Raw genomic sequence first — 24719 nt, 5'->3', positions numbered from 1 at the left:
CTTCTGGGACACTATGGACGGTAAGCAATATAATAATGTTTTACAGAGACCGTGTCACTATCTACAATGCTAACAGCAGAGGCTGGAAACGGTTTTTCAGAAGTTGTAGAATGTGAACCATTACCATTCTGTGTTTCCGTTCTTCTACCAGGAAGCTGTACGGTGAGATTGGAGAACAAAACCATGTACTGTGTTGTCAGTGTCTTTGGGTTGACTGTCTGACTAGTACAACCACCATGTTTCCATCTTCCCCATTTTGCAAATCAGACATTTTCCCAACCCTTAGTGAAACCAGTCTATGACTTTCCGTATAATCAGCTAATAAATGTATCCCTTGCTTTTGAAGAATGTAACTTATTAATATTTTTTATACACCGGTCTTACTCCTTATATTAAGCAATTTAGAAGTTTCAAATGTATACATCTGAAATAAACAGTTAGACATTGTTGGAAATTGTGATATCATTTGGCAAGAAAGTATGACTGCACTAACATTATTGCCTTTGCATAAAGCACAACAAACTGATCATTGCTGATGTACAAACTATTTGAATAATTAACAGTTTATATAGTATTTATGCCTCTATAATTTTTTTTTATATACTTTCAATGTAAAGCGTTAGCAGGCTAAATAAATAGGTAATACTTTTTAAATAAGAATCATCCATTGATATTTGACTGGTATCTTCCTGAACACAATGGCAATACTGTGTTACTGTAGTGCACACTACAACTAATTCTGAATGTGAGGTTTTATGGACATTTAGAAAATGGAAACATGACATTCTGACATCCTGGGGGGTGGGGCAAACAAGAGCTAAAGTAAAATGGCTATATTTTTACCATCTATGTCACTTTCATAAGAAATACAGATTAGTTTCCTGAAGAGTTTACAGGCTAATCAATGTAAGGAATAATAAGGAAAATATACACAAAGCAATTTCATATTTTTGAAAGGGCCTATTCAAACATTTATTATTCTTAGAAAGCATTACGTCTGCCTACTGTATTGAAGAAATGGTGTCTTGATACTCAGAGGGGACAAAAATGGCAAATAAGATGATTCTGTCCCATGAAAGCTATATTCAGACAAATTCATAGCTTTAGAATGGGCAAATGAGCTACATTGTTCTTCTGAATATTTGAAAGTGTTTTATAGAAGTTAATTATGTAGTGAGAAGATACATACAGTGGCAAGAAAAAGTATGTGAACCCTTTGGAAATACTTTGATTTCTGCATAAATTGGTCATAAAATTTGATCTGATCTTCAGATCAGTAGACAAGCAGTCTGCTTAAACTTATAACACACAATTATACGTGTTCATGTCTTTATTGAACACACTGTGTAAACATTCACAGTGTAGGGTGGGAAAAGTATGTGAACCCTTGGATTTAATAACTGGTTGACCCTCCTTTGGCACCAATAACCTCAACCAAACGTTTTCTGTAGTTGCGGATCAGACCTACAAAACAGTCAGTAGGAATTTTGGACCATCCCATTCTTGAGATGTCTGGTGTGAACTGCTCTCTTGAGGTCATGCCACAGAATCTCAATCGGGTTGAGGTCAGGACTCTGACTGGGCCACTCCAGAAGGCGTATTTTCTTCTGTTTAAGCCATTCTGTTGTTGATTTACTTCTGTGTTTTGGGTCGTTGTCCTATTGCATTACCCAACTTCTGTTGAGTTTCAATTGGCGGACCGATAGCCTAACATTCTCCTGCAAAATGTCTTGATGAATTTGGGAATTAATTTTTCCATCGATGATAACAAGCTGTCCAGGCCCTGAGGCAGCAAAGAAGCCCCAAACCATGATGCTCCCTCCACCATACTTTACAGTTGGGTTGAGGTTTTGATGTTGGTGTTCTGTGCTTTTTTTCCCTCCACACAGTGTTGTGTGTTCCTTCCAAACAACTCGACTGTAGTTTCATCTGTCCACAGAATATTTTGCCAGTAGAGCTGTGGAACATCCAGGTGCACTTTTGCAAACTTCAGACGTGCAGCAATGTTTTTTTTGGACAGCAATGGCTCCTTCCGTGGTGTCCTCCCATGAACACCATTCTTGTTTAGTGTTTTACATATCTTAGACTCATCAACAGAGATGTTAGCATGTTCCAGAGATTTCTGTAAGTCTTTAGCTGACGCTCTAGGATTCGTCTTAACCTCATTGAGCATTCTGCGCTGTGCTCTTGCAGTCATCTTTGCAGGACGGCCACTCCTTGGGAGTGCTGAACTTTTTCCATTTATAGACTATTTGTCTTACCATGGACTGATGAACATCAAGGCTTTTAGAGATACTTTGGTAACCCTTTCAAGCTTTATGCAAGTCAACAATTCCTAATCTTAGGTCATCTGAGATCTCTTTTGTTCAAGACATGGTTCACACCAGGCAATGCTTCTTGTGAATAGCAAACTCAAATTTTGTGAGTGTTTTTCATAGGGCAAGGCAGCTCTAACCAAAATCTCCAATCTCATCTCATTGATTGGACTCCAGGTTAGCTGACTCCTGACTCCAATTAGCTTTTGGAGAAGTCATTAGCCTAGGGGTTCACATACTTTTTCCAACCTACGCTGTGAATGTTTAAATGAAGTATTCAATATAGACAAGAAAAATACAATAAATGTGTGTTATTAGTTTAAGCAAGTTTAAATCCAGGTAATTCCAAAGGGTTCACATACTTTTTCTTGCCACTGTATCCACATTGAAATGTTCATCATCTGACAGAAATGTAATACAAAGACTGAAGAGTTCTTTTTGTTTAATCAGGGGGCCATTTTGCACAGGTTGAAACATGTAGGTAAATTAAGGAACTTGAGCTGATCAATTTGGCAACTTAAAAGATACTGATAATATCGGAGTAGTAATAACATTAGAAAAAACACAGAGAGTCTTTATATTGGACACAAAAGTGCTCAGTTCTACAAACCTTCGAGAAGTAGCTTATCATTCGTTTTTGTGGGGAAGAGGTCAAGCAAGGAAGTGAAAAACGTTGGTCTCTCAAGAACCACTACAGGCCTTAGGTGCTGCAGCTGCTTAATGGCTAGGTCACCACAACTTGCAAGAGCCTTTTCTAAGATGACGTGTAAGTTTTGGACTGATGTGCATTCCCCTGTCCTGGGAAGAGGCTTAAGTGGGGAAGAATGAGCCCAACTGCTACAGGTAGTAGTGAGTCCCACCTGGCTGTTCTCCTTTACAGAACAGCTACGTCTGTAGGAATCCCGCCGCCGAGCTGACACCACAGGTGGATCAGGCCTGGGGTTGTTGCAGTGTGAAGCCCGGGGCCTCTCAGCATCCTTATCCTTGGAGTTCTCCTGTATGAACTTCAGGAAAGATGACTCGAATCCCATAGGTTTGTAAGTAGCCAGGTCAAATGTGCGAGGGGGGGGGCTTTGAGGCTGGGGGTCCTTTGAAATGGGAGGGTGCTCAGGTAGCTCGTGCTTACGTTTAAGTGGCTGGCGGGCTTGAGGGGAGGGCAAGGGCACCGAAATGTTTGTTGGTTTGCCACCATCTTTGCCTGAACTGCCCAAGAAGCTCTCATCAACACTGAATCTGAGGGAGGATGGCGGAGAGAGATCAAGAGCGGGTGGGTTTGAGGATCTTCGCCTTGGCCACGCCTCTTGGCTGTGGCTGTTCTGAGTAGCAGGGTCCTCTGTGTGCCTACTAGGTTCTCCATAAAGCAAGTCATCTGCACCGACCAAAACATTCCTCTCAGCAGGTGGCTCCTCTTTGAACCCCAGTGGGTCATGGTCATCACGTGTTTCTGCTTTGATGGAGTGCAGACTCATAGGCACAGATGGACCACCAGGGTTCTCTGGCTCTGCTTGATACTCCATCTTCAGAACTCCGTTAGGTGCCCTCGTCATATCAGGCCACACAGATAATACAGCATTCCTCTGTATCAGCTCCTCCAGTTGCTCTGCACTAAACACAAGCTTATCCTCATTCAATTTAAAAGCCCGATTGGTTAATTTGTGGCAATTCAAATAGTGACGCCGCATACTACGTATAGATTTGACTACAGAATCACAACCCTGCACCATGCATGGGTACGCTTCACGTCGACAGCGATCTTGGCACATCTGCAAGGCCTCCTCGTGGGAACGGAAGACCATATCTTCAAACTTGCGTTTTGATTTGGACTCTACAATACTTTGGTCAACATTCAAAATTTCACCATCATCTTCATCATGCTCTTCACTAGTTTCTTCAGCCTTAACATCTTCGGGAGACTTTGGGCAGTGTCTCGGAGATTGCCTGAGAGACAGTTTGGTTGCATCTTTTTGTGGCGTTGAGGATGTGAAGATAAACTTTTTTTGGCAACCAGTGACTGAAGTGTCATTGTAAGTATTCTGGAGACGCAATACAAGTGAATCATAGTAATTGAGGTGGCTAGAGAGTACATGTTTTTTCAGACTACTGCTTTGGGTGAACACTTGTGTACAGCCCTCATACTTGCAGTACATGGTCGCCTGGTAAGGATAACTCTTTCTGTGATGCTTTAGGCTACGGTTCACCTGGTAAGGATGCTCACTCTCCAAGTGACGCACCAAGCTACTGTTCAGGAGGTAAGAGGCATTACAGTCGGCGTAGCTGCACCTAAACTTCTGTAAAGCTGGGTCTTCTGAAAGCATGGAAGGATGACCCATCACCTGTGAATGATGCTTCTTCTTGTGGCGATAAAGACTGTAGGTGTGACAGAAAAGCATCCCACAGTCCTTGTGCTTGCACATATAAATGCTGCCCCTGCCTCTTTGCGTATCTCCATCCTCACTTTCCTCCTCCTCTTCAAAGTGACCCAGCACAGAAGATGGAGCCCATTTCTTACTCTTGTCTCCAGACTTAGCAAATTGTACAATGTTTTGTCGCCTCCACATTATTTTCTTTTTTTGGTACTTCTGCTGCCAGGAGGGGTGTTGCCAGGTGACGGTCTGAGCTTTTTGTATAAGGGAGACTGTGGGCTTGGTGGGTTCTGGGGGTTTACCCTCAACCCACTTTTTAGACCAGCTCATTTTCTCCACAACTGCCTCGCTAAGTCTATGAGTCTGAAGATAATGAACCCTCAAGTCTGTCTTCTCTCTATGGCATTTGAAGCAGAGGTGGCACTTAAATGTCAGTGACTTGAGGATCTTCATTCCTTTCACCTTCTCCTCTGAGAAATGATGCTTGTTCATGTAGTGGCGCCTTAGGGTAGTGCTAATCACACATCTAAAATTGCAGCCATTAAGCTCACATAAGTATGGCTTAGTAGAGGCTTGCACAACATAGGGGCTGATCTGGTCTGACTCTAATTGTTGCTCTGAGGGTAGACTGTGGGCTACTGACGATTCAGCGTTTGATGTCAATTTCCTCCTCTCACCAACAGCGGGTGGAGCTCTCTTTTGCAATAACACAACTGGGGACCTGGTGCCAACACTCTGATGGCAGCATATATTTGATGTGGTGGACCCTGACATTGGGTGGGAGGGCTCACTATATCCATTTGTAGAGTTGGAGGGAGTCAGACTAAGCTGGCTAAGCCCAATCAAAATCTCTCTCAAATGGTCATTATCATTGGCAAGGCATGATGGAGATGTTGTGGTGTTCTTAATAAGGGAAGGGCAAGCATTTCCCTGGCTTGATCCCTTCATTAGCAGACAAACTGCATGTTCATGTTTGTTCTGGTCATCATGGTCCTGCTCTGTTTTGACCTTTAGACCTTTAGATGATTTTAAGCCCTTTTCTTTGTCAAGATTGAGTTCCTTATTCTCTGCCTTGAAATGCTCTGGATGAATACACCTCAGGTGCTTGTGAACATCTCTGGCTTTGGAGAAGGTCAATCCACACCTCTCAAAACCACAAGTGAACTTTTTTCCATCAAAGCACACAGCAACCGATGTCATTGTGCCGTTGAGCTCCTTGCAGCTCGACACATGTGACGAGGACGCACTGCCTGTATAGGAAGTAGCATTGTTTCCCCCACTGACTACCTCCTCCAGTACAGTCTTTGTTTCACAATACTTTTTGGAGCTGGCTATGTCCTCAGTTATGGATTCAAGATGTTTTATTTTGGCCTTCCTCTGTGCCTCAAAGTCTTCCTCAGAGAAGGTAATGCCGTGTGTGGCTAAATGCCTGCTGAATTCCTTTTTAGAAAAGTAGAACTTTTTGCATTCAAGGCTAGTGCAGCTGTATGCAGCATCACGAAAGTGCTGCGCTTCATGGTGGTATACCTGCCCCAAGTCAGAGAAAGAAAGACTACATCCTTGGAGCTCACACTGGTAGCTAAGTTGATAGCCATGGCTATGCTTATGTGCGACAAGCTTATTGGAGGTGCTGAATCGAGCACCACAACCTGTGACTATACAAATGTAAGGCAGGTCACCGTAGTGCAAACGCTGATGTCTTCGGTGGTGATATGCAGACATGAAGTGGCGCCGGCAGTAAGCGCACTTTTCCCTACGGTCTTTCATTTCAAAATAATGTTTCACGTTCTGGTCCCCAACACGGTGTTCTGATTTTAAGTGCACACCCAAGTACTTGGAATGCTTAAAAGTCTTTGTACAGTGAGTGGCAGGGCATGTGTACATGTCATGATTCTGCAATTCAAAATGAACGTTAATGTAATCAAATGTGACGTTATCTTCATGTCCAGGCTTCCTGGGTGCAGATGAAGCTTGTTCTAAAATGTGCTCGAAAACATCAGGATCATGTGTGGACTGGTAGTACAGCATTAAGGATGGATCACGAGCAATCTCAACAGTCTCCAAGTCATCCTCCATTTCTTTATCCCAATCAATCCTCTTTTTGTCCTTTTGCTTAGTGCTTCTGGATGGCATTCGAAGGTGTAGTTTAGTATGTGGGATAAAATCTTTTCTGCTCTTAAACTTCTTCAGGCAGACGGGGCAGGTGAAAACACCGTTTTTTTCATGCCTCTTAGAGTGAAGAAGGATTCGCGTTTCAGTAACACTTTTCTTACAAATCTTGCAGAAGAACTTGTATTTCTTCTGAAGTGAGCCCTGCTCAGCATCTGGCTTCAAAGGTGGTTTACTGTCCCTCTCATTTTCCTCATCTTTATTATGACCATCAATGCCAACAATTGTCCCATTTAAGTATTCTCTTGGCATATCAACAGATCCCCTCTCCACCTCCTCCTTTACATCCTGCCCAAGACTAACCTGCTGCCCCCCCTCTTCCTCCTCTGGCTCAGGCTCAAGCCCTAGCAGCCTGATGCACTGATGCTTGAGTGTTTTCCAGTCCCAGAATTCAGGGTCGAAAGGCCAGTGGGCTTTAAGTGCCAGGAGCAGTTCACACCGCAGGGAGTTGGGGATGATGGCATTTTCCAGGTCATACTTCTGATCGGTCTGCAGAGAGAGCTCTTCAAGGGAGCTGAAGGCCACATGAGAGAGGCCTAAAAGAAACTCTGTCAGCTGGCAAGCCCGCAACACCTCAAGATCATCTGGTAGGAGGCAGGCTACAGTCTTGCACACCGAAATCCTTGTCTCCCTGTCCTCTTGATTTGGGAGCTGTAGTGCTTTAACACATAACTCCACAGACGAAGCCAGACCTAGCACCTCTGCCTGTAGAAAAAATGAGGGAAATCAGTGGCCTACAAATGTATATTTATTTTCAAAATGAATATTTCACTAAAATAACAATTCAAAACGGCTTAACCATTTATTACAATGACATTTAAAATCAGAGGGAGAAAAAGCTGTATTTTTCTACCTCTGTCCGAATGACGTGCACAAGGAAGAGCAGATGGTAAACGGTCTTAGCAATGGCACCTAGCTGCAGGCAATGCTCCAGCAGTGATTCCAAAGATGGGTCAATCCTTCTCTGAAGCTTACTCCACAACAGTGTGAGCTCCCTAAAAATGAAGCCGCATAGAGAAATATACATTAGAAAGACCCCAAAACTACACACCAGCCCAGAACTAAGATTGGGCTAAGATTATTCAGGCTCCCTCTGCAAATAAGATCATTCATGTGCATAACATACGTTCACTTCAATTTATCCATATGCTTCCCAGGATTTGACAATGACCACTAAAAACACACCAGGAGCAGTACAGGCTTTGCTGCTGCAGCTGTTGAGTTAGGAAGGTGGTGCACAGGATGAAGGCTGTGTTTTCCTCCCCCTCTGTCTCCAAACTGCATGTAATATCCAGCACATCCTTACAGTCCAGCCTGGATATCTGTGGGATAAATAATGAAGGCCAAATCATGCATAGAACTACAGTTTTGTGGACCATATCGCTTACATCTCAAGGGCGAATGAGTTCATACTCTACTTGTGAAGATTGTCCAACACACAGCTGTCAGATTCACTATGCCGTCACATTTTCTTTCATAACAGCTTTCTCTGAACGCTATTTAAATAGCAGTATAAATAACATAACTGAGCTGAGCTAAAAGACAAAATGATGCTGTTCTCACAACAACACACCGACAGACCTCCATGATGGCCTCCTCACCGGGCAGCAGGTGGCAGAGGAGAGAGACGTAGGTCTGCCGGAAGGTGGTTTGGTTGGAGACGAGGTGGCATTCGGCACAGGACTTAGCCAGCACAACAGCCTTCGCCACCTCCCCCACTTTCTCCAGGTGTTTGACCCGCATCTCCATGAAGCCCTCCCCCTCCAAGGCGATGTACGCCTCAACTGAAGGAGAATGACAGAGCAGCAGTAGCTGGATGACTAATACCAATACTTCAAAATCACTAGATTAGCCTTATTAGTCACTGCTGCTTCTTTGTACATCGTTACCATGTCAATGCAGTAACGTGGTGACACTGACCTTCCTCTATGTTTGTGGGGCGACCGGTGAGAAGGGCGCTTAGGACAGGGTTACTCCACGCTCCCCCCTCTCCTGTGATCTGGAGCAAGGCTTGCAGGTCTGCGCTCCCATACTCCAACAAGGCATCATGTGCCACCTGCAAAACCCGTGAGAACGCACACAAAGAAAGGGGTTGGGCCACAAATGACCCTTAAGGTAAGAGACGGCATGGTAAGGTAGTTAATGTAGGACAGCCCTCATATCAAGAATTGGATATAAAATCACTTCCTCAACTTCTCTCAATTCCCCTGCTAATGTGCTCTCGTGCTTTCTCAACACATTTCCTTTTTATCAAACAGATCCCATCCTTTACCTGAACGGAACGGTAAAATTGAACCCAGGCCTCATAAGGGATTTCATTTTCAGGCACAGATAGCAACAGTTCAAAACAGCTCCTGGAAGCAAAATAACAAAGACACAATGAGGGACAAGTGACAACTTCATGACACAACGTTATCTATTTCTAACATGCCGCACAAAAAAATTAAGAAGACATGTCTAAAAAAAGGCTATGTATTGCAGCACGCAGCAGAAAGTGTGGTACTTCTCAGGTTTCCCAAAAAATGTATGTTGGTACAACCATAACAGTTTCAAACACATTATTACTCTTTGAGTTGACTCACAATGCTAGTCTCTTTAACACGAGGGCCACATTATCAGAGTCTGCGGTGAGGTGTGGCCTTGCAGCAGCAAAGCAGTTGATGGACAGGCAGTAGACCTCCAGAAGGGGAAGACCATGCTCCACAGAATTCCTGCTCCCAGCATAGTGCATCAGTGCCTGCAAAGACAGTCATGGAGGAAAGAGGTAAAAATAAAAAAAACAACAACACCTCCAATGACAAACAGGCAGCTGGGTTAGTCATAAATCTTTTTAAAAATAAACATAACGACTTAGCCAACAGCTACAGCTAGCTTAACACCCAATTACCTTCCAATGAATGGTTCAGCAGCCATACTGAACCCAGTTTAGAGTTATCTTTTTTGTTACAATGGTCTCACAATCTTGCAAAAATAGAGGAAACAGCATAGCAAACTCTACTACAATTTCTGTAGAAAACAAAAAACAGTCCTAATTTCCGAATTATGTCAGAGAGGAAGAGACGAAGCAAGAGGATTATCCAAAATCGCGACAATACAGCGATAAGCAGACAACATTTTTTGTATGGGACGTCTAATGTTTAGGTTGTTAGAAATGTACTGATATACAGTGCATTCGAAAAAGCATTCAGACCCCTTCACTTTTTCCAAATTTTGTTACATTACAGCCTTATTCTAAAATTGATGAAATTGTTTTTTCCCCTCATCAATCTACACAATACCCCATAATGACAAAGCGAAAACAGGTTTTTAATTTTTTTGCAACTTTATTAAAAATAAAAAACAGAAATACCGTATTTACATAAGTATTCAGACCCTTTGCTATGAGACTCGAAATTGAGCTCAGGTGCATCCTGTTTCCATTGATCCTTGAGATGTTTCTACAATTTGATTGGAGTCCACGTGTGGTAAATTCAATTGATTGGACATGATTTGGAAAGGCACACACCTGTCTATATAAGGTCCCACAGTTGCTTGGAGTTTGCCAAAAGGCTCCTAAAGGACTCTCTGACCTTGAGAAACAAGATTCTCTGGTCTTATGAAACCAAAATTGAACTCTTTGGCCTGAATGCCAAGCATCACGTCTGGAGGAAACCAGACACCGCTCATCACCTGGCCAATCAATCACTACGATGAAGCATGGTGGTGGCAGCATCATGCTGTGGGGATGTTTTTCAGCGGCAGCGACTGGGAGACTAGTCAGGATCGAGGGAAAGATGAACGGAGCAAAGAGATCCTTGATGAAAACCTACTCAAGAGCACCTTCCAACAGGACGACCCTAAGCACACAGCCAAGACAATGCAGGAGTGGCTCCGGGACAAGTCTCTGAATGTCCTTGAGTAGCCCAGTCAGAGCCCGGACTTGAACCCGATTTAACATGTCTGGAGAGACTGAGAAAAGCTCTGCAGCGACGCTGACAGAGCTTGAGAGGATCTGCAGAAAAGAATGGGAGAAACTCCCCAAATACAGGTGTGCCAAGCTTGTAGCGTCATACCCAAGAAGACCCGAGACTGTAATCGCTGCCAATGGTGCATCAAGAAAGTACTGAGTAAACGGTCTGAAAACTAATGTGATATCAGTTTTTTATTTTTATAAATATGCTAAAAATTCTAAAAACCTATTTTTGCTTTGTCATTATGGGTTATTGTTTGTAGATTTATGAGGAGAGAAAAAAAACAATTTAATCCGTTTTAGAATAAGGCTGGAATGTAACAAAATACGTGGCATTCTGGAAACTTTGAGAAAAAAGTTGTCTTGTTCACACGCGTATCTGGCCTCTCATTGGCTAGAATGTTCCCAGCTGATCTCGCCTCCTCCCGCCTGCCTTCCGCCTTTGCAGACATTTATTTACATTGTTAGAGCAGTCAGTCGACTATCTTGTCAATATATATATTTTTTTTTATTTCACCGTTATTTAACCAGGTAGGCCAGTTGAGAACAAGTTCTCATTTACAACCGCGACCTGGCCAAGATAAAGCAAAGCAGTGCGACACAAACAACACAGAGTTACACATGCGATAAACAAACGTACAGTCAATAACACAATTGAAAAATCTATATACAGTGTGTATAAATGTAGATCTATATAATAGATCATCTTTGATTATGTATACTTGCGTATGGCATTTGACACAAATATACACATCAACTTTGCTTTATTATGTTAGTGTTAAAAAGAATGTGGTTGAACCACATCAACTAGCTAGAAGGCATGTTTTTGGAGAGGGTGATAGGGTCAAATTAGCTTGTTACAGCAACTCGATTTTGAAACAAGACCTGCTGTAGCTAGCGAGTTGTAACAAATAACGTTTAGCTAAAAAATTCACTAGCTGTGGCCAAGGTAACTGCTTTTAGCAATGCTAGCATTTACACACTTGCATTGCTAGGAATTAGGCCTAGCTTGCAAAAAAAACAGAATTGTCCACCGGAAGCCATACTTAGATATTTACTCTGCCGATTGTCCGCAGGGTTGGTCGTTATGCAGGGAGGAAATTGAGAAAAAGACAATAGAATTTATAATTAAATAAACTTTCCAAACGTGGGTGTGTTGTAGACCCAGTTCCTCTCCGCTTACCTCAAGTCAAAATAAAAGTCCTGCATGTGTGCCATTCATGCACAAAAAAAGCTAGAAATTGTGGGAGACCTCTATTTTAACATGAGGTAAGCAAAGAGGAACTGATCTACATTTGGAAATTATGTTTAATTATATTGTTTTTTTTTTCTTCTCAAATTCCCCCCTGCATAAGGACCAAGTCTACAGACAATCGACATAGTAAGTTAAAAATGTCAGTTTTTTTTGGAAGCTAATTCCCAGCAACGCTAGTGTGTAAATACTAGCGTTGCTAAAAGCAGCTATGCCTAGGGTGTAGTGATGTGCGGGTTGACTCATTTTATTTAACCTTTATTTAACCAGGTAGGCAAGTTGAGAACAAGTTGTCATTTACAATTGCGACCTGGCCAAGATAAAGCAAAGCAGTTCGACAACATACAACAACACAGAGTTACACATGGAGTAAACAACATACAGTCAATAATACAGTAGAAAAAAAAAGACTATATACAATGTGAGCAAATGATGTGAGATAAGGGAGGTAAAGGCAAAAAAATGTCATAACGCAAATATTGTGTGGATGAAGGGCGGGTGGGTGGCGGGTAGAATAAAGAGAAAACAATACCTTCAAAAAATAACAAATGTATAATTATTGTGCAATTTATATATATAGGCTGCAGTTAGTTAAAAAAAAAAAGCTATGTGGCATTAGTGTGCAAGCCTAAGCTTTAGGGCTTAACTGTACGTGTGCCAAATTGCCTACGCGGCAAATCGGCAAATGCTTTTGGGATCGGGCAGAAAAAGTTTGTCGATCCATAGTCAAAAAGCTGTGAAATGGAGAGATGAAAATAAAGAGAAGGGAAGGATGTAAAAGTAATGTTTGGGAAAGATTTGGTGAAGTGGTAAAAGAGGATAGTACCGGTGTCGGCTATGTTGTGTGTGATGATTGTGAGATGCTATACAAATTTGACAGTCACAAGACGGGGATTTCAAATAAGCCTATCGCACATCAAAGGAACTATTCAGATGGGTTTAATGGAAACTGAACAGTGACTGTAGGTCAATAACCTCTCACATAGCCTTAATTTTAACTACTGCAGAATTTAGCATTTCTTGCAGTAGAATGATACACCAAATGTAAGTTCAATTTTGACTTGGGAACAGGAGTGGAGTTATATGACGCATGCGCAGTCAGATACCATCTGTAGAGGTGCTATCTTTATTAGCATCTTAAAAGCTGATAGTATTTCAACCACATAAAATATGCATCCAAGCTTATCATAAACGTTGGGTTGTTTTCACGGCTGTAGTGGAAGAATGAGAGAAGGTGATACTCGCGACTGGTGACTTGCAGGCGCCGAGACCCAGCGTGATGACTTAATCACGATTTATGACATTGTTTGGATGGCTGACCATCTGTGGGCTAGCACAGGGGTCAAACACACCTTATCCGTGTCTTTCTCCGGGGAGGCACGTTCGCACAGAATCCTGTGAGCGCAAACACCGTTGGAGGAGTGAAATCCTGGCCTCCGCAATCCCCCAACCTCAACCAAATTGAGATGGTTTGGGATGAGTCAGACCGCAGAGTGAAGGAAAAGCAGCCAACAAGTGCTCAGCATATGTGGGAACTCCTTCAAGACTGTTGGAAAAGCATTCCAGGTGAAGCTGGTTGAGAGAATGCCGAGAGTGTGCAATGCTGTCATCAAGGCAAAGGGTGGATATTTGAAGAATCTCAAATATATTTTGATTTGTTTCACTTTTTGGTTACTACATGATTCCATGTGTTATTTCATAGTTTTGATGTCTTCACTATTATTCTACAATGTAGAAAATAGTAAAAATAAAGAAAAACTCTTGAGTAGGTGTTCTAAAACTTTTGACCGGTATTGTATGTGCATATTATTGTGTGAGCAGATGATGGAGTGAGTGTTAGTATGCGTGTTGGAGTATTAGAGTTCCACTCCAGCCATTACCACGAGCCCGTCCTCCCCAATTAAGGTACCACCAACCTCCTGTGGTGCATAGTGTGTAGGGTCCTGTGTATGTATAGAGACATTGCAAAAATAAGAATAAAATACAGAGGCCAACTCAGTCTGTGTAGGCATTTCGTTAGCTATTTAGCAGTCTTATGGCATGGGGATAGAAGTTGTTCAGGAGCCTGTTGGGGTCAGACTTGATGCACCGGTAGCGCTTGCTGTGCGGAAGCAGAAAGAACAGTCTATGGCTTGGGTGGTTAGAGTCTAACAATTTTCCGGGCCTTCCTTTCACACCGCATGATAGGTCCTGGATGGCAGGGAGCTCGGCACCAGTGATGTATTGGGCTATGCGCACCGCCCTCTGTAGCGCCATGCGATTTAGGGCGGTGCGATTACCATACCGAGCAGTGATGCAGCCAGTCAATATGCTCTCAATGTAACAGCTGTAAAACAGAGGATTTGAGGGCCTATGCCAAACCTTTTCAACTTCCTGAGGGGGAAAAGGTGCTGTCGTGCCTTCTTTACGACTGTGGAGCATTTTAAGTTCTTAGTGATTTGGACACCGAGGAACTTGAAGCTCTCGACCCGCTCCACTGCAACCCCATTGATGTGGATGGGGGTGTGATCACTCCCCCTTTCCTGTAGTTTACAACCAGCTCCTTGGTCTTACTGACGTTGAGGGAGAGGTTGTTGTTCAGGCCCCACACTCTCAAGTCACTGACCTCCTCCCTGTAGGCTGTCTCACCGTGATCAAGCCTACCACCGGCGTGCCGTCAGCAAACTTGATGATGGCGTTTGAGTCGTGCGTGGCCACGGAGTCGTGGGTAAACACGGAGTCACAGGAGCAGACTAAGCACACACCCCTGTGGGGCCCCGTGTTGAAGGTCAGCGTGTTGGAGGTCAGAGAGTTGGAGGTGATGTTGCCTACCCTCGCCACCTGGGGTTGGCCCGTCAGGAAGTCTAGGATCCAGTTGCAGAGGGAGGTGTTCAGTCCCAGGGTCATAAGCTTGGTGATGAGCTTGGAGGGACAATGGTGTTGAACGCTGAGCTGTAGTCAAAGAACAGCATTCTCACATAGGTATTCCTTTTATCTAGGTTGGTGAGGGCAGTGTGGAGTGCAATTGAGATTGCGTTATCTATATCTATCTGTGACGACGGAGTTCCTGTGCGCCATAACCAGCCTCTCAAAGAGCGGTAGTCATTGTGGCATGAAGTCAGAGTTCTTGGGAACAGGAATGAATGTGGTTATCTTAAAACATGTGGGGATTACAGACTGGGACAAGGAGAGGATGAAAATTACAGTGAATAAATCTGCCAGCATTATTTTGGTGGATTTTGTGGTTTCAAGCCAGTGAGTTGAACATTCTTCATCAAGAACATTGGCAACATTTCATTATTGACAATGAAAGAGGTGGGAATGTTGTTCCCTTGTCATATGGGGGTGCCACAGGGTTCAATTCTTGGGCCTACTCTCTTCTCTGTATACATCAATGATGTCGCTCTTGCTGCTGGTGAGTCTCTGATCCACCTCTACGCAGACGACACCATTCTGTATACTTCTGGCCCTTCTTTGGACACTGTGTTACCAACCCTCCAGACGAGCTTCAATGCCATACAACACTCCTTCCGTGGCCTCCAACTCCTCTTAAATACAAGTAAAACTAAATGCATGCTCTTCAACCGATCGCTGCCTGCACCGGCCCGCCCGTCCAGCATCACTACTCTGGACGTTTCTGACTTAGAATATGTGGACAACTACAAACACCTAGGTGTCTGGTTAGACTGTAAACTCTCCTTCCAGACTCACATCAAACATCTCCAATCCAAAGTTAAATCTAGAATTGGCTTCCTATTTCGCAATAAAGCATCCGTCACTCATGCTGTTTTGCTTTATCTTGGCCAGGTCGCATGTTCCAGAGATCTCTGTAAGTCTTTAGCTGACACTCTAGGACTTGCCTACCTGCTTAAATAAAGGTGAAATAAAACAAAAAAATGAAATATACAGTGGCAAGAAAAAGTATGTGAACCCTTTGGAATTACCTGGACTTCTGCATAAATTGGTCATAAAACTTGATCTGATCTTCATCTAAGTCACAACAATAGGCAAACACAGTCTGCTTAAACTTATAACACACAAAAAATGATACGTGTTCATGTCTTTATTGAACACACTGTGTAAACATTCACAGTGCAGGGTGGGAAAAGTATGTGAACCCTTGTTTTAATAACTGTTTGACCCTCCTTTGGCAACAATAACCTCAACCAAACGTTTTCTGTAGTTGCGGATCAGACCTACACAACAGTCAGGAGGAATTCTGGACTATTCCTCTTTCCAAAACTGTTTCAGTTCAGCAATATTCTTGGGATGTCTGGTGTGAATCGCTCTCTTGTGATCATCGGGTTGAGGTCAGGACTCTGACTGGGCCACTCCAGAAGGTGTATTTTCTTCTGTTGAAGCCATTCTGTTGTTGATTTACTTCTGTGTTTTGGGTCATTGTCCTGTTGCATCACCCAACTTCTGTTGAGCTTCAATTGGCGGACAGATAGCCTTACATTCTCCTGCAAAATGTCTTGATAAACTTGGGAATTCATTTTTCCGTTGATGATAGCAAGCTGTCCAGGCCCTGAGACAGCTCCAAAGCATGATGCTCCCTCCCCCATACTTTACAGTTGGGTTGAGGTTTTGATGTTGGTGTGTTGTGCCTTTGTTTTCTCCACACATAGTGTTGTGTGTTCCTTCCAAACATCTCAACTGTAGTTTCATCTGTCCACGGAATATTTTGCCAGTAGCGCTGTGGAACATGCAGATGCTGTTTTGCGAACTTTGGACAGCAGCGGCTTCTTCCGTGGTGTCCTCCCATGAACACCCTTCTTGTTTAGTGTTTTACGTATAGTAGACTCGTCAACAGAGATGTTAGCATGTTCCAGAGATTTCTGTAAGTCTTTAGCTGACACTCTAGGATTCATCTTAACCTAGGGAGGGTAGCAACAGTGCTGAACTTTCTCCATTTACAGACAATTTGTCTTACCGTGGACTGATGAATATCAAGGCTTTTAGAGATACTTTTGTAACCCTTTCCAGCTTTATTCAAGTCAACAATTCTTAATCTTGGGTCTTCTGATATCTATTTTGTTAGAGGCATGGTTTACATCAGGCAATGTTTCTTGTGAATAGCAAACTCAAATTTTGTGAGTGTTTTTTTATAGGGCAGGGCAGCTCTAACCAACATCTCCAATCTCGTCTCAATGACTGTACTCCAGATTAGCTGACTCCAATTAGCTTTTGGAGAAGTCATTAGCCTAGGGGTTCACATACTTTTTCCAACCTACACTGTGAATGTTTAAATTATGTATTCAATATAGACAAGAAAAATACAAATTAATGTATGTTATTAGTTTAAGCAGACTGGGTTTGTCTGTTGTGACTTAGATGAATTTCAGATCTAATTGTATGACCAATTTATGCAGAAATCCAGATAATTCCAAAGGGTTCACATACTTTTTCTTGCCACTAATTGCTACATTTACTATCAATATATAATTAAAAATAGTTTTCCAGATTGTATTTTGGCAATTATTTTTCGCGATGTGAATATTGGGTCGCTACTGAGACAACCTGGTTCAGTTTGGGTCCCAAGGCAAAACCAGTTAAGAACTACTGGTCTACGGCACTCTTGCATGCGGTGTCGGAATAGGATCGAATCCGACCTCCTGCCTGCCCCTTTGACACAACCTCTATCTTTCTCCACTGTCATCCCGCTCTCTATCTGTTCAACAAAGTCTGAAAAGATCTTTAAAATATACTTTAAAAAAAAAAAAAGATAAATGCACTAGCTAGGAAAGCTATTTATTTCCTAGCTACCCGTCCACATCGCTCCGGCCAACTGACGTTTCTTCTCCACATTGAGTCTGGATTTGCCTCCCTCCCCAACGTTTTCTAGAATGCGAACACATTCTGACCGTTCTGATTGGTCAGAGAAACTGATGGGTTGGGCCAGAGCCGGCCTACAAGATACCATTATCAATTTTGATACTCTGATTGGTTAAAGACTAGTCAATTGCTGATTCATTTTTTTTTGTACAACGCCCCTTATTTTGAAGTCACACAAACAACATCTAGGGTAGTGTTGTCACAATACCAAATTGTTGACCTTGATACCGATACGAGGTTTAGTATCACAATACTCGATACCACAGCAAAAAAAAAGGCATATTAGCCAAAGTCACAGAATATTAGCCAAAGTCACAGCACTTGATCCAGACAGATCTTTTATTATTATACAACCATACAATCAATTTGACAGATTTTTTTAACCACTAACTACATATCATAATGGTAATCCTTTAATCGAATGGTAAATCTCTCATCTACTGATAAACTGGGTAAATCAAGACGTTGTCTAGGCCTATTCACAATAGGTAAATGCAGTGTGTGCATGGATTGAGTTTTCGAGCTTGTTTAGGCTGATTTCATTGGGCTACAGAGAAAAAAAACGATCTCTTTCCCTTCCATTTTCGGACTTATTTTATTGTACTGATCAACACTATTGCATAGAAGAAGCAAACTCCTCTTTTATAAAAGTGTGCGGTCTCTTTAAGACTAATGATATCATTCACACACACATTCAGTACAGGATGGAGCAAATATGATCTTGACTGGGAGAGATGTGAGGTGGGGGAGACAAAGTCAATTAATAAAGCTTTTGGTGACAATCAGCTTTGAAATCACCAATACTTCGCGTTATGTTTTACATAAACAATGTAATAGGGTAGTGAATTGATGTTAGCTGTAAACTAGCAAGGAAAGTTAACCCACAAAGCAGGAAGCTACTGGTATCTTCTTGCATTGTACAACGTGTTCTAGTCTGTATAGGACATTGTTTTGCGAACAGTAATTAACAGTTTCAACATTTCTACATGCCGCGTTGCATTAACTGCTGTGCAGCATAAGTGGCGATGCAGCCCAGACTCTCAGTGATTGCAGTGGTTTCTCAGGATAGGCTAGAGCTAGCAATGAGGAAGTGGAGCAGGCACGGTGCTCTTGTGCTATAAGGGGACATCGGCGTCGCCGAGAGAGACTTGATCCTCTCTCAAATCAGTAGACGACGTGAGACATTTGAAAGAAGTACCAAAAGTAATACATATGAATCGAAAAATTACCTAAGTTTCAGCATACCATGCAATACTATTGTAGGGTGGCATTTTCAGACAATGTATGTAGCGATCGATAGAGCAGCAGAATTACATTCAGGGTGAGTCGTCAGACAAAGCTAATTGATAAGTAATGTAGAACTCTTGCCCTGAAGGCCGGTCATAATTATGCTAAACCCTGCCTATTTCTACCATTTATCTTCCTAAAATCTGATTTTAAACCTAACCACACCAATAACCTTAAACTAAGACCAACAATCCAATTGTTCTTTTCATTAATTTTTACAATAGACAATTTTGCCTGACTGTTCTAGTAACAACCCTGCAGGCCTACCTATTCACATGCATGCCAGCAAGTGCCTGATTTCCAGAAAGCCCTGATAAACAAAACGTGATGCCATCCAGCCCAGTTCAGCTTTTACTGTAAACATTTAAAATGTTCCAAAGAGCAACAAGATAAACTAGCTACTAGTTTGTATGTACTGGATTTAGCAACTAAAATATTTTTGCAAGCCTTGTCATCCTGGAGCACTGACTGTCTCCCTCTCTGACTAGCCCTTGATCATGACTCAGTTCCAATGCATTACACATAATAGGCTGACCACACCGTTCGCGCACGCATTGCAAAATAATTTTAGAAATCTATGTTATTCCATAATTGCACCAAGGAGCGTCTGTGTTGCCAAGGGCTAAAATAGAAGTCATTCCTATTTCTGACTCAGATCTCGCTGCAAGTCCTGCCTCTCCCATCTCCTCATTGGTTTATAGAAGCAGGTACCCACGTGCCATCTCCTCATTGGTTATACCCACGTGGGTGATTGAAAGATGAACTGTTGCCGTGTTGATACTATGAAAGTGTAGATGTCAATCACCATATAAGTTAAACTATGAAAAAGCCTGGATGGTGGAGAGATGACTAGAAACGATTCGGTTGACTGTTTTATGTGTGGATTAATTGTCGGAGTAGAGGACCTTGTGCATTTCTGGTAAAATAACAACCTAATGTTTATATACCAGGACAAATTAACTAGCAACAGCAAGCTAGCTAAATAGGACAAATTAGCTGGCTAAATTGCCATACATGTTTAATGCTTTTCGACCTGTCCCCAAATTAATGTCATTGGTTCAGAGTTTGTTTAGATATTTTAACCTGCGTGTGGTGATCGCGTTTGGTGTAGGGGACAAAATAAATTAACGCACGATGACGCACGCAAGCAGCCGGTTTGGGTTCCGTGTAAGTCATTGTTCAGAGCGCAACGCTCTGCCTGAACATTAACACGCATCGCTTGCCGTATGGTTTTGGAAACATTAAGGACCTTATCTTTCTTTCATATTGGCGCGTATTTTTTGGTAAACAAAAGGTTAAATTGATACAGACCTTTATCGGGTTAGGGTTCCCAAATTGCCATATTTCAATGTAACAGCGCTTGTTTGTTTCCGAAAACAAATGTAAGAGTTAAATTAGCACAGGTAGTCCACTGTATGTAAACGGAAGACAGAAACAACAAACGTGTTGTCACTGAAAAATACTGTAGGCTGCAACTGTGTCAAAACAGTGTCTTTTGCCCTTGAAATAATTTATGTGATATGAAAGTAGAGGGATTTAAGTTTATAGAACTGTACAGGAATTAATAACCGTTTCACGTTTAGATAGAGCATTTATTTGGTTGTTTTGGCTTCCAGAACATAAGTTGTAAAATTAGGCTCCTTTAGTCCAACACTGGGCTACTGTACCTCAAGCGTGTAGAACAACCATGTCAACATTGCTAACGTGTTAACTAGCTGGCTAGAGTTAGAACCACTGACGATAGCATGTTGTATTTTGCACAACATTGGAGGGCATGCAATACAGCTGTTATACTTTACGTTGATTGCTTATAGTCGTGCATTCGTGTAGATTGTTCGCTTATCCTGGTAAATTGTCTAGCTAGTTAGCAACTAAAGGCCATATTGGCGCATACAGCCAACATCGTTCCTTTTCCTTTCAGTTTTGCGTGCACGCTAGCTACCTGGCAGAAGTTGTCGCAATATTCGGTGGAAGATATTTCCGACATGTCTTGTTGCCAGAGCGTTGCTTCCAGGGCTCTCAAGGTAGTCAGCAAGCATTCCATGGCGACGAAAGTGTCCTCGGCAGAGTTAGACAGCCGATTACTCCAGGGTGCTGGTTCAACATCACTATCCGCCATCCTCACTCCCCGCCACCGCGCGTATGCAGCCTGTCATGTGATCGGCGTGCACTCACCACTGCTCCAGGTAGTGAAATTTGGTTGCGCCAAAGATTATGGTAACTATACCTTTCATCTGTTGTTCCACCATATTTTTTTTTGCATAAGAATTACATTTATTGTAAACGACTATATATTCTAGACAGGTTCAATCACATACTGCTGAAAAAAATACCCCCAAATAGTCCACTCCCAGAGACGCTGCAATTCTACACAATTAGAGTATATTAGTGTCAAAGCCTGCTGTACTACAGGTAGATAACATAAATCTATATTTCAACCTTTATTTAACTAGGCAAGTCAGTTAAGTATAAATTCTTATTTTCAATGACGGCCAAACTCGGACGACGCTGGGCCAATTGTGTGCCGCCTTCTTTGCTGCCATTCTTGACACCAGGCCATCCTCCAAAAGTCTTCGCCTCACTGTGCGTGCAGATGCACTCACACCTGCCTGCTGCCATTCCTGACCAAGATCTGTACTGGTGGTGCCCCGCTCCTGCAGCTGAATCAACTTTAGGAGACAGTCCTGGCACTTGCTGGACTTTCTTGGGCGCCCTGAAGCCTTCTTCAGAAACAATTGAACCGCTCTCCTTGAAGTTCTTGATGATCTGATAAATGGTTGATTTAGGTGCAATCTTACTGGCAGCAATATCCTTGCCTGTGAAGGCCTTTTTGTGCAAAGCAATGATGACGGCACGTGTTTCCTTGCAGGTAACCATGGTTGACAGAGGAAGAACAATGATTCCAAGCACCACCCTCCTTTTGAAGCTTCCAGTCTGTTATTCGAACTCAATCAGCATGACAGAGTGATCTCCAGCCTTGTCCTCGTCAACACTCACACCTGTGTTAACGAGAGAATCACTGACATGATGTCAGCTGGTCCTTTTGTGGCAGGGCTGAAATGCAGTGTGTAAATGTTTTTGGGGGATTCAGTTCATTTGCATGGCAAAGAGGGACTTTGCAATTAATTGCAATTCATCTGATCACTCTTCATAACATTCTGGAGTATATGCAAATTGCCATCATACAAACTGAGGCAGCAGACTTTGTGAAAATTAATATTTGTGTCATTCTCAACTTTTGGCCACGACTGTACATTGCGCTTTCTTGCAGCTATTCAAATTAACTGAAAACATTTCAGCAACTGGAAACTAAAAGCCGTAATTGAATGTGCATTTGTTTTGTTTGCAGATTATATTTTGTTGATCTGAAAGAGCACTTTAAAACCAACGTGCACAAGAAAAATGGTAAGATCCCCACTATTTTTGTTTGAAGCAGTCCATTGTTCCTGTGACAAGCCTTCCTCCCCAGCACCCGAGTATTACGACTTAGGTTTTTATTTTGATGACTGAGCATCTGCATTTCTTCCGTCTCTCCCACACTCTGTTCAGGATTAAGCTGTTGAAGGAGGAACCTTGCACTCGGGCAGAAGCAGAAAGAGCGGCAGGTATGGGTTCTTACATACCCCACTAAACTGTAGAGGTGGAAGAGAAGATGGACTGAATGTGGACTGCCTTTCTTTGACCATTACTTTCACCCAGGTTCCAGAACACCTTCCTTTTTGTGGCTCTGAGCTATGGACATTGCTTTGCATTACATATGTATAGATGTTTTTATACATTCACATGTAAATATGTCACATGTGGAGCAAACAATTAAAAGGAAATGTGGTGATTGGCAGGATGCCAGTTTCTATTTTAGCCAGGTTTATAATTTTGTCATGCTTGCAGCAGGCTGGCAACTCTGTCTAATGACAAATTGTGAAATATTGTTAGAATCGGATTTCAATGCCTGTGCAACCCAACAACATTGAATATAACGCTGAATTTCCAATTAAATATATAGGATAGATAGAGCTACTCATTACTTGAGATTGTAACTTGAGCTGAAATTAGTGTCAAAGCTGAAATGCAATTGCACAGTTTGTGCTCCTACAATTCACTGTTAATCCTAAATGCAATTAAAGTACCAGTTAGCATCCCGTTGGTGTTCATGAAATATTTTTGTTAAAGCTGCAATATGTAACTTTTGGGCCGATCTGACCAAATTCGCATAGAAATGTGAGTTATAGATCTGTTATTCTCATTGAAAGGAAGTCTTAAGAAGTATGTGCACTATTTCTATGCTTCCCGTTAAGTTTAGTTTTTGCGTCTTTTACTTTCGGTTTTGTACACTGGCTGAAAACAATATTTTGGATTGTTAAAAAGATATTTCCCAGCGTTTTAGATGGTACAATTTTCTACACAAGCGATTGCTTGTTTTGTCACAAACTGAAATTAGGCAACCTATTATCGTTTTAGCAACCAGGAAAAGGCCATTTAATTGTTATAAAGTCGAAGTAAGCATACACCGATTAAAACACATAGTTTTCTGAGCAATCTTTCTAGTTATTAGGACATGTAAACACCTTAATCAGCATTCCAGTGGTGTATTTCATCTGCCCATGTGCTAGCACCAGCCAAACAAGCCTCCCTCTTTAGTGTGAGTTCGGAAATAAATTAATGCACGCGTCTTACAAGTATAATCGTTTTTGCATAGAAATGATACAGTTGAAGTCGGAAGTTTACATACACCTTAGCCAAATACATTTAAACTCAGTTTTTCACAATTCCTGACATTTAATCCTTCTACAAATTCCCTGTCTTAGGTCAGTTAGGAATGTGAAATGTCAGAATAATAGTAGAGAGAATGATTTATTTCAGCTTTTATTTCTTTCATCACATTCCCAGTGGGTCAGAAGTTTACATACAGTCAATTAGTATTTGGTAGCATTGCCTTTAAATTGTTTAACTTGGGTCAAACGTTTCAGGTAGCCTTCCACAAGCTTCCCACAATAAGTTGGGTGAATTTTGGCCCATTCCTCCTGACAGAGCTGGTGTAACTGAGTACCTTCTAGAAGAAAAAGAAACTCACACCTATTAAGGCGAGGTGCTGGCTAGCGGAGTAGAACATTTGAAAATAAGGGGGAGCCGCACACTCTAGGAGCTCAGATGCAAAAATGTTATATCCAACGTTTCGACAGCCAAGCTGTCTTCATCAGGGTATGATCACAAACACTGAGTATCTTACCTACACCTGTTGTATTCGGCGCATGTGACTAATAAAATTTGATTTGTATAGTCCTTGGCAGCAAGGTCAAATGGCTGTACTGTATGTGTAGCAGCAAGAAGCCACAGATATTTTGGGAAAATGTACTCTGGATGTACTCTGGCAAATGGATGTACTTTGGATGTACTCTGGCAAATCTAACATTATGAACTAATCAGATATTTCAGTGAATGACAAAATAGCATACTGACCCTTTAAAACTGTCTCGCAGTCCTTTGGGGAGTGGATTGGATCTGGAAAATGAGAAAGCAATGTTGATACGCTTGCAGCGACAGTGAAGGTGCGGACTTCTCGCTACATAACA

The 24719-nt window shown here is 42.2% G+C and overlaps 1 protein-coding gene and 1 long non-coding RNA gene across 4 annotated transcripts; one reads left to right on the top strand and one right to left on the bottom strand.

Annotated features, from left to right (window-relative positions):
* Positions 1-2740: 2740 nt before the first annotated feature.
* On the bottom strand, positions 2741-21329 carry LOC115162565 (zinc finger protein Rlf). Of its 2 annotated transcripts, XM_029713996.1 has the most exons (8): positions 21092-21329; positions 9430-9584; positions 9120-9201; positions 8768-8903; positions 8429-8631; positions 8033-8169; positions 7701-7842; positions 2741-7552 (listed from the first exon to the last, which is right to left on the bottom strand). In XM_029713996.1, the coding sequence occupies exons 1-8, from the start codon at positions 21266-21268 to the stop codon at positions 2918-2920; spliced, it is 5667 nt and encodes a 1888-aa protein (XP_029569856.1). In that variant the 5' UTR covers positions 21269-21329; the 3' UTR covers positions 2741-2917. The 2 variants fall into 2 exon arrangements, with proteins under 2 accessions (XP_029569856.1, XP_029569857.1); XM_029713997.1 differs by lacking the exons at positions 2741-7552; positions 7701-7842 and having other exon boundaries at positions 8059-8169; positions 8449-8631.
* On the top strand, positions 21306-23288 carry LOC115162566 (uncharacterized). Of its 2 annotated transcripts, XR_003869578.1 has the most exons (3): positions 21306-21366; positions 22499-22554; positions 22699-23288. It is a non-coding gene; the product is annotated as an uncharacterized LOC115162566 (long non-coding RNA). The 2 variants fall into 2 exon arrangements; XR_003869577.1 differs by lacking the exon at positions 21306-21366 and having other exon boundaries at positions 22392-22554.
* The last annotated feature ends 1431 nt before the right edge of the window (positions 23289-24719 follow it).

This window comes from Salmo trutta, chromosome 25, assembly GCF_901001165.1.
Source record: "Salmo trutta chromosome 25, fSalTru1.1, whole genome shotgun sequence".
In the NCBI taxonomy this organism is placed as follows: Eukaryota; Metazoa; Chordata; class Actinopteri; order Salmoniformes; family Salmonidae; genus Salmo; species Salmo trutta.
This window is presented reverse-complemented; position numbering and strand designations above follow the sequence as displayed.

Excerpts from the sequence above, each read along its gene's own strand:
- LOC115162565 (XM_029713996.1), bottom strand. The coding sequence starts at position 21,268 with ATGGCGGATAGTGATGTTGAACCAGCACCCTGGAGTAATCGGCTGTCT. Across the intron at positions 9,585-21,091 it reads ATTGCGACAACTTCTGCCAG|GCACTGATGCACTATGCTGG; the intron begins GTAGCTAGCGTG and ends CTGTCTTTGCAG. Across the intron at positions 8,632-8,767 it reads CCCCACAAACATAGAGGAAG|TTGAGGCGTACATCGCCTTG; the intron begins GTCAGTGTCACC and ends ATTCTCCTTCAG.